General features: G+C 41.9%; 3 protein-coding genes across 7 annotated transcripts; 1 reads left to right on the top strand and 2 right to left on the bottom strand.

Moving 5' to 3' along the window:
• Positions 1-510: 510 nt before the first annotated feature.
• On the bottom strand, positions 511-4,345 carry LOC140762873 (probable isoaspartyl peptidase/L-asparaginase 3). 4 transcript variants are annotated; one of them, XM_073100849.1, is made up of 7 exons: positions 3,794-4,345; positions 3,521-3,704; positions 3,253-3,317; positions 2,722-3,156; positions 2,596-2,654; positions 2,069-2,173; positions 513-1,605 (listed from the first exon to the last, which is right to left on the bottom strand). In XM_073100849.1, the coding sequence occupies exons 1-7, from the start codon at positions 3,857-3,859 to the stop codon at positions 1,386-1,388; spliced, it is 1,134 nt and encodes a 377-aa protein (XP_072956950.1). In that variant the 5' UTR covers positions 3,860-4,345; the 3' UTR covers positions 513-1,385. The 4 variants fall into 4 exon arrangements, with proteins under 4 accessions (XP_072956951.1, XP_072956953.1, XP_072956952.1 ...); XM_073100850.1 differs by lacking the exon at positions 3,794-4,345 and having other exon boundaries at positions 511-1,605; positions 2,722-3,159; positions 3,521-3,596; XM_073100852.1 differs by lacking the exon at positions 3,794-4,345 and having other exon boundaries at positions 511-1,605; positions 2,722-3,164; positions 3,521-3,582.
• LOC140762618 (probable transcription factor MYB58) lies at positions 4,205-7,944 on the top strand. The gene is made up of 4 exons (XM_073100490.1): positions 4,205-4,438; positions 6,546-6,829; positions 6,965-7,202; positions 7,343-7,944. Exons 1-4 carry the CDS (start codon positions 4,205-4,207, stop codon positions 7,868-7,870), a joined length of 1,284 nt encoding a protein of 427 aa, XP_072956591.1. The 3' UTR covers positions 7,871-7,944.
• A 218-nt stretch (positions 7,945-8,162) lies between these two features.
• Positions 8,163-10,535, bottom strand: LOC140762516 (hexose carrier protein HEX6-like). Of its 2 annotated transcripts, XM_073100379.1 has the most exons (4): positions 10,248-10,535; positions 9,833-10,146; positions 9,116-9,401; positions 8,686-8,969 (listed from the first exon to the last, which is right to left on the bottom strand). In XM_073100379.1, the coding sequence occupies exons 1-4, from the start codon at positions 10,381-10,383 to the stop codon at positions 8,824-8,826; spliced, it is 882 nt and encodes a 293-aa protein (XP_072956480.1). In that variant the 5' UTR covers positions 10,384-10,535; the 3' UTR covers positions 8,686-8,823. The 2 variants fall into 2 exon arrangements, with proteins under 2 accessions (XP_072956479.1, XP_072956480.1); XM_073100378.1 differs by having other exon boundaries at positions 8,163-9,401; positions 10,248-10,521.
• Positions 10,536-10,682: the final 147 nt, after the last annotated feature.

The raw sequence follows: 10,682 nt of genomic DNA, 5'->3' as shown, positions 1-10,682 counted from the left end.
TGAATTTTGTAAACTAGAACCACAAATCGCCTGCATGGTACGAGAATGAGGGTGAAGGGAATGCCCCAGATCCCAAGTGCCATAATGCCACTGCAACTTATTCCTGCTGCCTCTGTTAAGTACCTGTAAGTATCCTTCCTTTTGCTGGATAGAAAAGCTCTTATACTAAATTCTTATCCCTGCCCTTGTCTAGTTGTGCTTGCTTATAAGCATGGCACATTATGTATCAGTGAAGACTATTTGTTGTTAAAATAGTTACATCCTCGGTGAAGTAACATGCTATGGAATGCGTCACAAATGCAGGTAGCCCATCAGCTCACCTGGCGTATGCCGGCCAAACATACGGTGGAATTCTGTTGATGAGCTTAGCAAGGTATCTTTCCAACTGATGATGCCTAATTTCTTAATTGTATTTTAACTGCAAAGGATAAATTCCTATCGAGTAGTAGTACACATGCATTCGAATGAATTATTATTTTCGTGATGTAGAGTAGGTACTGGCAGCAAAGATAAGAGTATTGGAAACCATATCTTGCAAACGTTTGAGACCATGTGAGGTTATAAGAAAAGAAAGCCTGTGAGCAGGACAATGGATTTGAGTCAATGGCTAGGAAAGATCGAGATAAATGTACTTCAAGAAAGAAAAGGAAAAGTATGTATAATTGGCTTTAATCCGGGTCTTAAAAGTTCTCTTTACGCCTTGGTTTTTTCATTTACCGTCTATCTACTTCGCTTAGATCCACGACTTCTTTTCTCTTCTACCCACGCCTCAAGTTGCCTGTTATAATAGATAGAGTTTTCAACCAACTACAACAAGCAACGATTTCTGTTTGAAGAGAATTGACTACATATCGTCGAACATCAGAAAAAAGAATGAAGAATTTTTTTTTTCTTAAGACATTGTTGAAGCCGTATATAATAATTAATGAGTACTTTAAACTGCTTCAAATGAATATGGGAATCTGTAGGTGTGATTGTTGAATCACGTAAATTAACTTTTAGGCCACTGTTGCATCTCAACATTTGTTATTAGAGAACGGCAAGTCGTCCTACAGTATCATCTTAGGGGCCCTGCTGCTCTTTAGATGGTAGGAAGCATTCATTAGAGAAAATAGTAGGATGTAGCATATATAAACGGTAAAATAAAGCTTAGAAGTGGACTTCCGAGGCTCTGAAGTTCTTCTGAATATAGATGACATATTACTGAAACAGAATGGCAGCTAATATGGTTGATTAAATAGGCAGCTTTGGACAGCCGAGAAATGTATCTAATAAAATTTAAGTTCAAACAGGAAGCGACGGCACAAGCAGCAGCATCATTGGAACTAAATATTTTCTCGAAACTAAACATATTATCAATTATGATACTCAACTTGTTGCTGTAATCAAGGTACCACTGTGATGACTTCCACATCCTCCATGCTGGAGTTCCTGATAGAGTACTGAAACGTCCAACCATGGCAAGCTCCTGCATGTATGCCCTTCCTATTGAGAGCAAAAACAGCTCCAACAAAGTCCGGGTACTTGCGTGCAATTCTTGAGATTGCGTTAGCAGCAGCATGCTTGGGCTCCATTCCTTGCCGCATGCTCTCCACGACCTGGTAACTGCAAAAGCACTCCATGAGAGTTGAGACAAACAATGTCTTCAACCGAAAATTTCGAGAGTGGATATTGTCCGATTCTTCACCCGACATCATTACAACATTCAAATTACGGAGGTATAGGGAGAAGTTAAAGAATTTATCTCTTTCAGATAGGCGCCTTCATGACTATATTATGGCTATATGTGTACTACATATATGGCTCAAGATCTTTTGTAGTCAGTCCCATGGGTGTTTTTGGCTCAAATTAATGAGTGAAGCTCCCTTTTAGTTTAGTAACTTATAAGCTTGTGCAATTCAAGCTGAAGATCTTGCTGTGACATCAATGAAGTCACTGTTTTCTCGAGGAGCTTATACCGATTGGTGTAGGTAAAAAATTAAGAACATGTGAGATCTTCAAATGACAATCAGTATCCTATGCTATGCAGAGGAAAGAAACTGGGAGAAAAAAACGTTGAGCTGAGTACCATGGAAGGAAGCGCATCATGATATCACCATCTCCTGTTGCACCACATGCACCAACTTCATCATCAGCATATGCTGAAGATCCTGCTATAGGTCCATCACCTACCCTGGAATCATAGGTCTAATTAACAATTTGCTAGATCATACCATAGCAATCTTCAAATGCAAAGTAAATGATAGTGGATATCCACCTTATTGATCATCATTATATTAACTGAACCTTCAAAATTACTCTTAAGACTTGGAAAGAGTTCAGATTTGGTGAGAATGACAAGGTTTCTGTGGGGATCTATATACATATGCATGATACAAATTAGCATAAAATTCACATGTAGGACATCTCTCGTTGAACAACAAGCGACAAGAGTTACTTTACGTGGTCCATAAACAGTGTGATGTAGACAATCACAAATAGGCAATGCATTGCTTCCAGCACAGAAATCCTTGTTGTATGCATTTAAACAAAATCTCTAAATTCATGCTAAGTCTGCAATGCAGTTTCCAAAGTAATATCTATCAAAAAATTTACCTGCCAGGAACTTTGAATGTAGCACCATTGGTTGATGTTCCTACTGCAATATGCCCCATCTATGAAAAGCACAAAAATCATTATGTTCATTACTAAATGGAAAGAAAACTAACAATCATGAAATACCTTATCAATTACGGCCATGGAGATTGTATCATGGTTGTGACGACCAATCAAATTGGAATTTTTCTCCAGCACTCCTGAGAAGCTGCTGGCTCCAGACCATTTCCCATCGCCATCTTCCCCTCTGATATATCCACAAGTGCCCTCAAGTACAGGTGATGCAGCTTGACTGAGATGATAAGGTCCACACCCATTTGCAGGAAAGACATTTTTTCGGAAGTTAGGTTGACAATCGTTCTGCTTCCATTTAGCCCATTTCTCGATGGACTCAGCTGAACTAAGATTAGTTGGTCCTGGAAGACCCATTGAAATAGCAAAGACTGATGCCTTCTCTCCTACAAGCAAAGTATGCTGCGTGTGCTCCATAACCAACTTTGCAGCCTTAATTCCATCCTTCACATATCTCATGGCGGCCACAGCTCCTACCTCCATTGTTGTCTACTGTCCTTAAAGGCAAGCAGTAGATCGTGATCTTCTGTAAGTATGATATCAAGATATATTGTTATAAGAAAAGATGAAGTGCCTGTTTGTTACCCCATCCATAATTAGAGCATCTATTGTTGTTTCACCATTCTCATCTGGACTACCACCGGGACCAACTGGAAATTTACTAATTGTATTAGTCCCCAACAGGAAACCGAAAGCATGTTTGATTCTACCATTAAATGGAAATCAGAGAGCTTTCAGCTGGCTCACAAACAATTATAATAACATATCCATCAAAAGAAGAAAAAAAAAGAAGAAAACCATTGTAATTTATCTAAAGAATTTAGAGTAATGATCCCAACTTCATATCACCGACCTGTACCATCACATCGCAGCTCCTCACAGGCAGAGCAGCCATCCACGACGGCATCGACGGCCGACGAATCGAGGTCGTTCACGGATCGCCAAGATGCTCTGACTGCCTCCCGAAATGGCCACGTGGTCACCACCACCGGGTACGCTGTGCCCTCATAGCTGCGCGCTTGTGCGAGGGTTAACACCTAATCCATGAAACCCAGCTACAATGTTAGCTTCCTAGAAGGAAGAAGGCAGAGGAGGAAGGAATTGGATCCCATTAAAAAACACTTACGCTATGAGATTGGTGTTGGAGAAGGAAGAGGAGGAGGACGAAGGGTAAGGCATGGCTGCGAGCCATGGAGATTGGAGAGAGAGGACCGGGGGGTTATGCCGTTATGCGAGAGGTCTGGTTATGGTCACCGCTAAGTTGAGAATTGGAGATAACAGGGAAAGAAACCGACCCGATAAGAAAAGATAGGGTGGAGATGAATCATATATATCCATGCCCAGACGGGTAATCATCCGACCCGTTTCAACCTCTGGTAGAATATCACCTGAAGCGCAGGAGGTAACCTTTGTAATGGTGATTATAACTACATCACAAGGTAAGTGCAAAATTTCCAGAGGGAGGAGAAAAGCCCTAAAAAGCAGCGGCATAACCGATCTCGAAACCCTTCGTCGTCGGAGGAGGAAGAGGAGGAGGATGGAGAGGGAGAGCGGTGAAGAGAAAAACGATGGAGTAGGAGAGGGGAAGTGGAGGTGGTGGGCGGCGGCGAGCTCAGCTCAAATGGCGGCGGGAATCGCTTGGTACAGACGAGGTTTCTCGGAAAGCGCCGCCACGGCCATGCCCTTCAAGGCCTTCGCCATCGCCACACTCTTCGTCGGCGCTGGCGCCGCCGCCTTCCCCGCCGCCCTCCTCGCCACCGGCATTCACACGGTAAGCTTGCTACATCGATAATCTCCGTGGGAAGGAATTTTGCGATAGGTTCCCTTTCCTAGTGCGCGATGTCACCGCAACGCCCCTTATATTTTCTCGAATCATAAATTACTCACTACTCCCAATCACCCTCACCTTCACTCTCACCCTATGTGAATTGCAAATGATCATTTTTAATACATTTTTGTTTCGTCGTCGATGTCAATAGGTGGGTGACATGAAGGAAGTTGGCGCAAGCATTCAAAGATGGATGAGAGCTCCTCCAAGAGAGACGAGTTGACTTCCCTACATCTCGAATTGCTCCTCTCCTGTTTCTTGATCCCAAATGGCAGACCCGAACAAGATAGAGAGAAACTCTTCGTAGGCGTTGATGGATCTCCATTTGCTGCTCGAGTGCAAATTCCCAACAATTTACTTGTTCCCCTTCTGTTTATCGCCATATAATTTATGTATCGTTTCAATAGTTACGAGAATCCAAAATGGCATTCTCTTTGGTTTTGAGTTGGATATATTTCTTTTTCACTCGGATCTTCTTCCACAAAACTACTTTCCCGTAACAGTGTTTGACGGCCAGTTGGCTTGGGTCTGCAGCGGCGGGGCCAGAATTTTATTTTAGGAGTTAAGATGATTAAGATCTATATTTAGATTATTTAATAGGCTGAGAAATTAATATGTCGACAAATTTTATATTTATTCATCATTAATTGTTGGCTAAGATGGATTTTGATGGAGATGGTAGTGGGCAATTAGGTGGTGAAAGCGGTAGAGATTATAAAATTAATAAAGGATGGATGCGAAAAAGTGAATGAAGATGATGATAGCATATTGTAGATCTGTGATACTTAGTGGGGAAGATGAAGATGTAATAGGTCAGGTCTTAAAAGAGGAAGGAGAACCAACAAATGAGGAGGGAGGAGTTAGTCGATGGTGATCTTATTGGACTATGACGATTGATAGTCAATACGGAAGGTAAGGGGTTGGCAGCGGCCTTCCATTGAAGAAATAAGAGAGAAAGAGATTGCCAAAAATCAAAGGTATTAAAATCCTAACACGAAAGAAATAATCTCAGTGCCCAGACACATTCCCAAATGCTTTGTCCAAACTCCAAATCTATACATTTAGTATTGGTTGTTCAAATTTCATTGGATGACATTTGAATGCCATTGGACGATGAAAACTGCTCTTAGGTTGGGGTGGCGTTCGAATGTTGTTAGTTGGACGTTCGAATGCCTCGGAAAAACAGCTCTTATATTTCACATTTGAATATTAACCATGTATGCTTGATGCTAGAATAACAATTAATACTATGGTTTGACCCAATGAATTTGATCTATTTAATGAGGTGACCTGATCATAACCAAATCACATCGTTAATAAAATACCATTTATTTGCTTAAAATTTTCACTAAAAAGTATAGTTCAGTATACATAAAGATATTGTAATTCTTAATTCAAGACCCAACAGTTTCAATACCAGCGGGCTTACTTTTTTTTTTCTTTTTTAATCGATAGCAGAATCTCATTGGCATTTATTAGAAACCAATTAAAATTTAAAGGGTAAATTTCAAATTATCTCCCAATGGTTATACATAAAACTAAACTATCCTCCTAATTTTTTATTTGTATCACAATGCATCATTATCATAACAATTTTATGATATTAATAATACTATTTTTTGAATAAAATGAATTTTTAACTCATATTTTAAATAATTAAAAATTTTCATTCCATGATCATATATTTATATTATGCTAGTTAGCTTAAAACTAAGATTTAATACGATTTTTAAAAATTTTAAATATTCTCCATCGCGAAGTTGAAAATAGACTTAGAATTAGGCTCGTTTAAAAACTCGAGCGTTCGTGATTGAATTGGGCTTAGTTCGGATTCGGCTTAAAATTAGTACTCAAAATTAATTTCCCGCGTCGTTTATAGCCCCACGTCCGACGGTCATATCACCACGGTCAGTTAGTGGGGCGGTTTATCTCTCTCTCTCTCTCTGTCTCTCTCTGAGACCTTGTTCCACTTCGCCCTAAACAATAGGAAAGGGATGTAGTGGGCGGTACTCAATCGTACAAGTTTTGAAAACCTATGTCCAAAATTTAGCATCACATTGATACAATAATGCAAGCATCTGGAGGACGTTACGTTGGTAGCAGCAGCACCGGCAAAAGTAACATCCGGAGCAGCAATAGTGGCAGAAGAGATGAAGGAGGAACTGTGATGCGAAAAGGGCCATGGATGGCCGAAGAGGACCAGATCCTACTAGAATACGTTCGCAATCATGGCCCGAGAGATTGGAGCTCCATTCGATCCAAAGGCCTTCTTCCCCGCACCGGCAAGTCTTGCCGTCTCCGTTGGGTCAACAAACTCAAGCCTGACTTGAAAACGTAACTACGTACTACTTATGCCATCATGCATTCTTACTTCAATATATATATATATATATATATATATATATATATATATATATGTATGTATGTATGTATGTATATATATTGATTGTAATTATGATGATGATGAAGGGGATGCAAGTTTTCTCCGGAGGAAGAAAGGATTGTTATCGACTTGCAAGCGCAACTGGGGAATAAATGGGCGAGGATAGCGACTTATCTGCCGGGGAGGACGGATAACGACGTCAAGAACTTCTGGAGCACGCGGCAGAAGAGGCTTGCGAGGATCTTGCGAACGCCACTGCCAACGAGGTCGAACAAGAATCATGGCAAGACACCCGTCTCTTCGCATGAGGTGCAAACTCTCAAGGTAAGACCTTTCTAATCTGTTAGTGTTACGTATTTCTTAATAAAATGACAGTTGAAATAGAGAGATGAGTGGCGTATGGGATAATGCATGCGCTTAATATTGTTTTTTTTTTCATAACATAATGCGTTTATGGCCATTAGGATCCTTGCCTAGATCTCATCTTATTTGAGGGAGAGTCTTCCAGTGGCCAATGTAGCAAGGCCTCCTGCATGGACAACCACAGCCACATTGCCACAACAATGCCAGACCTGTCAAGCCCGGGCCTTCTCAACCTGGAAACAGCCTTCCCTCTTCTTGAGCCAGCCATGGTCGACAGAGAATCTAGCTCATCCAACACCACATCGCTGGCGCAATTGCCGTTCGACCACCTCTCCTACCCTCTTCTCGACCTTCCGGTCCTATCCGAGAGCCCCGACCTCGTACCGGGATTCGTCGACATGAGTTCTATCGATGATATAACTTGTCCGGAGCCTCTTCACCAGATGCAAACTTCATCCATGGGGTTACCCTTCTTTGGAGCCGAAGGCACTCATCATGCCGGTGGCGCAGAGCACCAGGGGACAGATGATATCTTCTTCGATGACCTGCCTCCGGACATGTTCGACTCCTTGGATTTGCCGCCTCTTCCCCCAAGTTCATCTATGCCATGGCAGCGAGGCAGGAATTAGATCTTGCAGGTTGCAACCAAGGCTTTCTTAAGTGTTTGTAGAGAGAGTTTGGCCTTGTCTTTTATTTTCTTTTTTCAGTTGGATTTGCATTGATTAACTGTTGGCCCCTACTAATTGTTATTGTAATTGTTACTGAAGTATGCATGATAAGAAATTGCGATCCTCAGTATTACTAATTCATGGTAACATACTATGAAAAAGTCCGTGTATGTTCTGATCTTGTGCACTTCCATCTTCTTGCACTTTTCATTTTTTTCTTTCTTCCATATAGTACAGAAAAAAATGTTCACCTTCTTTCAGGAGGAGGAAACTAATTTCGTCTAATAAGTTCATATGCTAAATAGTATAAGATACAATCATATTTGATTATTCTGATCCATTCTTAGTCCAATTACAACCTATGCAGCAGAACTGCATATATTCTGCAGTACGAACAGAAAAGATTTCCTCGCGAGTTTTAGTGTGTCAAAGTTGCAACCTCCGTCTTTTTCTCCTCAATAATCCTTTTCCAAAACCAATGATTCCTCCAGACTTGATCCATCTTCTCCATAGGTAGCTTCTTTGTCTCAGGTAGGAACATATACACAAACAATGTCATCACAAAGACCCATCCACCAAAGAGGAAGAAGGTCCCATACTTAAGATGGCAGAGCATAGCTAGGAAGGTCTGACCAATGACAAAAGATATTAAGAAGATTACTGCAATCACAATGCCTTGCCCTGTTGATCTTACCTCTAGTGGCAGAGTTTCGGATGGGACTAAATATGTGAGAGGCCCCCATGACCAAGCAAAGCCAGTGACAAAGACACACATGAAAAACAGCACCAAATACGCAAAATCTCTCTCCATCCCTCCATGATCTTTGAGTTTAGCAGCCAATATCCCGCCGATTATCATCTGAGAGACCATCATTTGAATTCCTCCAGCAATGAATAAATTCCGTCTCCCCAGTCTATCTACCACCACAATTGCTACGATATTGCTTATCGTGGCGAAAATTCTGGTCACGACCGCAGACATCAGAGAAGCACTCTCTTTTAGGCCGATAGTTCGAAACATTACTGGTGCATAAAAGTTTATGACATTGATGCCGGTGACCTGCTGAAAGAAAGGGATCAGAATTACCATCACAAGCTGAGGCCTGTACTTCTTCTGAACAATTGTTTGGAATGGATTGGTGATGGTTTTCGAAGTATTACTGGCAGAAATCAGATCATTAAGCTCATTTTCGACATTGGTTGTACCTCGAAGTCTTTGGAGTAGCTCTTTAGCCTCATTGAGATCGCCTTTACGCTGAATTATACTACTAGGTGTCTCCGGGAGGAAGATAGCACCAATTGTTAGAAAAGAAGCAGGAACAGCAGCCAAAGAAAGAGAGATTCTCCAACCCCATCCAGCTGCAATTTTCCTAACTTCATAATTGATAAGGTTTGCGAGGAGGATTCCAAGGCTGATACAGAGTTCAAACACATTGTTGATTGCGCCGCGATAATTTGGAGGAGCCATCTCTGAGAGGTAGAGTGGAATTGACTGCATGAAGAAGTCACGAGCATAAACTAAACTGGAAGACTCTTCAAACAAGAGCTAGAAAATTATTCCTCCCATCAAATTCTTGCAAATTTACAAGCTCATTGAATATTGGAGTCATAGTGGGCCCCAATTGCAGATATGATTTCCACTAAGGACAACATTTTTTTCAGGGTATAATAAATGAAGATGGTAGTAGAAGGTGCAGGGAACTTCATCTATAGTCATAAATCTATGTCATTAAAGTTATAATGCTGCCATCCTCAAATCAAGGATAACGTTCGGACAAAGCATCTTTAATTGTCTGGCTCTCTTCACTTCCATTTATACTGACAAAGATGCGTTACTTTGGTGTCCCAGTTTTGTTCGTCTAAATCTATCAAAATAACTTTTTCAAATATGGAAAAATTTCTCATCATCAATAATATCGTTACCTGATTTGTGAATCCAAGGCCGATACCTAACAGAACCCGGCCTAGTATCAGCATGTAGACATTAACCGCCGCCCCTCCGAAGACCGAGCCGGCCAAGAAGACGGCGCCGCCGACGATCATAGACGCGCGGCGGCCGAACGTCCTCGTGACGAACGATGCGAATAACGTCGCGATAAGTCCGGCGATGTAGAGCGAGGAGGTGAACATAGTCAGGAGCTGGTTGTCGAACTTGCAGTAGTTGGTGCCTTGTTCCATCTTCGAGTACACGTCCGGAAAGAATTTCTTAAGGAATACCTCCATTGCTGTCACCCCGCCTAAAATTTTAGGCCAAGAAGATGATTAGATCTTTTATTGAGAACGGAAAGCGCTTCCCGTAAGAGGGTGGCGTAGAGGAATAATCGTTTCCCGTGGGTACCTGAGATGCCGAGGTCGTAGCCGAAGAGGATGCCTCCGCTGGCAGCTACTACGCACGAGAGGATTACGAATGGCGTAATCCTCCCGCCGTACCTGTTCCCGACTTGGCTCTCATCGGTGGACTTCCCTGTCGCCATCGGTTCGCCGGAGAAAGCTTTGGAGATCTCGAGAGAGATATTTTAGAATGGACAGAGAGAGAGAAATGGGATAATTTTCTTGGTATTATTTGGAAATGAAAAGGGCTTTGGTGGTGACATAGGAGGTGGGGGCGTGTAAGCACCGAGTGTTAGTCAGTTCATGGCACGAGGCTAAGGTGATCAAATGATCTCAACCGCTACCCAAGCTCGGTCCTTACCCGTTCGAATTTAACAGGACTAAGCCCGGCTCGAATCAGACTTCAGCAGGGAGGTAAACATTGATCCAGCCCAATAACCTA

The sequence above is a fragment of the Typha angustifolia genome, chromosome 7 (assembly GCF_048772165.1).
Source record: "Typha angustifolia cultivar Huaian chromosome 7, ASM4877216v1, whole genome shotgun sequence".
NCBI classification, from domain to species: Eukaryota; Viridiplantae; Streptophyta; class Magnoliopsida; order Poales; family Typhaceae; genus Typha; species Typha angustifolia.
This window is presented reverse-complemented; position numbering and strand designations above follow the sequence as displayed.

Excerpts from the sequence above, each read along its gene's own strand:
- LOC140762873 (XM_073100849.1), bottom strand. The coding sequence starts at position 3,859 with ATGGCTCGCAGCCATGCCTTACCCTTCGTCCTCCTCCTCTTCCTTCTC. Across the intron at positions 3,318-3,520 it reads GCTGCGATGTGATGGTACAG|TTGGTCCCGGTGGTAGTCCA; the intron begins GTCGGTGATATG and ends GTAAATTTCCAG. Across the intron at positions 2,174-2,595 it reads ACATTCAAAGTTCCTGGCAG|GGTAGGTGATGGACCTATAG; the intron begins GTAAATTTTTTG and ends CTATGATTCCAG.
- LOC140762516 (XM_073100378.1), bottom strand. The coding sequence starts at position 10,383 with ATGGCGACAGGGAAGTCCACCGATGAGAGCCAAGTCGGGAACAGGTAC. Across the intron at positions 10,147-10,247 it reads CTACGACCTCGGCATCTCAG|GCGGGGTGACAGCAATGGAG; the intron begins GTACCCACGGGA and ends CTAAAATTTTAG. Across the intron at positions 9,402-9,832 it reads GCCTTGGATTCACAAATCAG|TCAATTCCACTCTACCTCTC; the intron begins GTAACGATATTA and ends TTCTTCATGCAG.
- LOC140762618 (XM_073100490.1), top strand. The coding sequence starts at position 4,205 with ATGGAGAGGGAGAGCGGTGAAGAGAAAAACGATGGAGTAGGAGAGGGG. Across the intron at positions 4,439-6,545 it reads TCGCCACCGGCATTCACACG|CATCACATTGATACAATAAT; the intron begins GTAAGCTTGCTA and ends TCCAAAATTTAG. Across the intron at positions 7,203-7,342 it reads ATGAGGTGCAAACTCTCAAG|GATCCTTGCCTAGATCTCAT; the intron begins GTAAGACCTTTC and ends TATGGCCATTAG.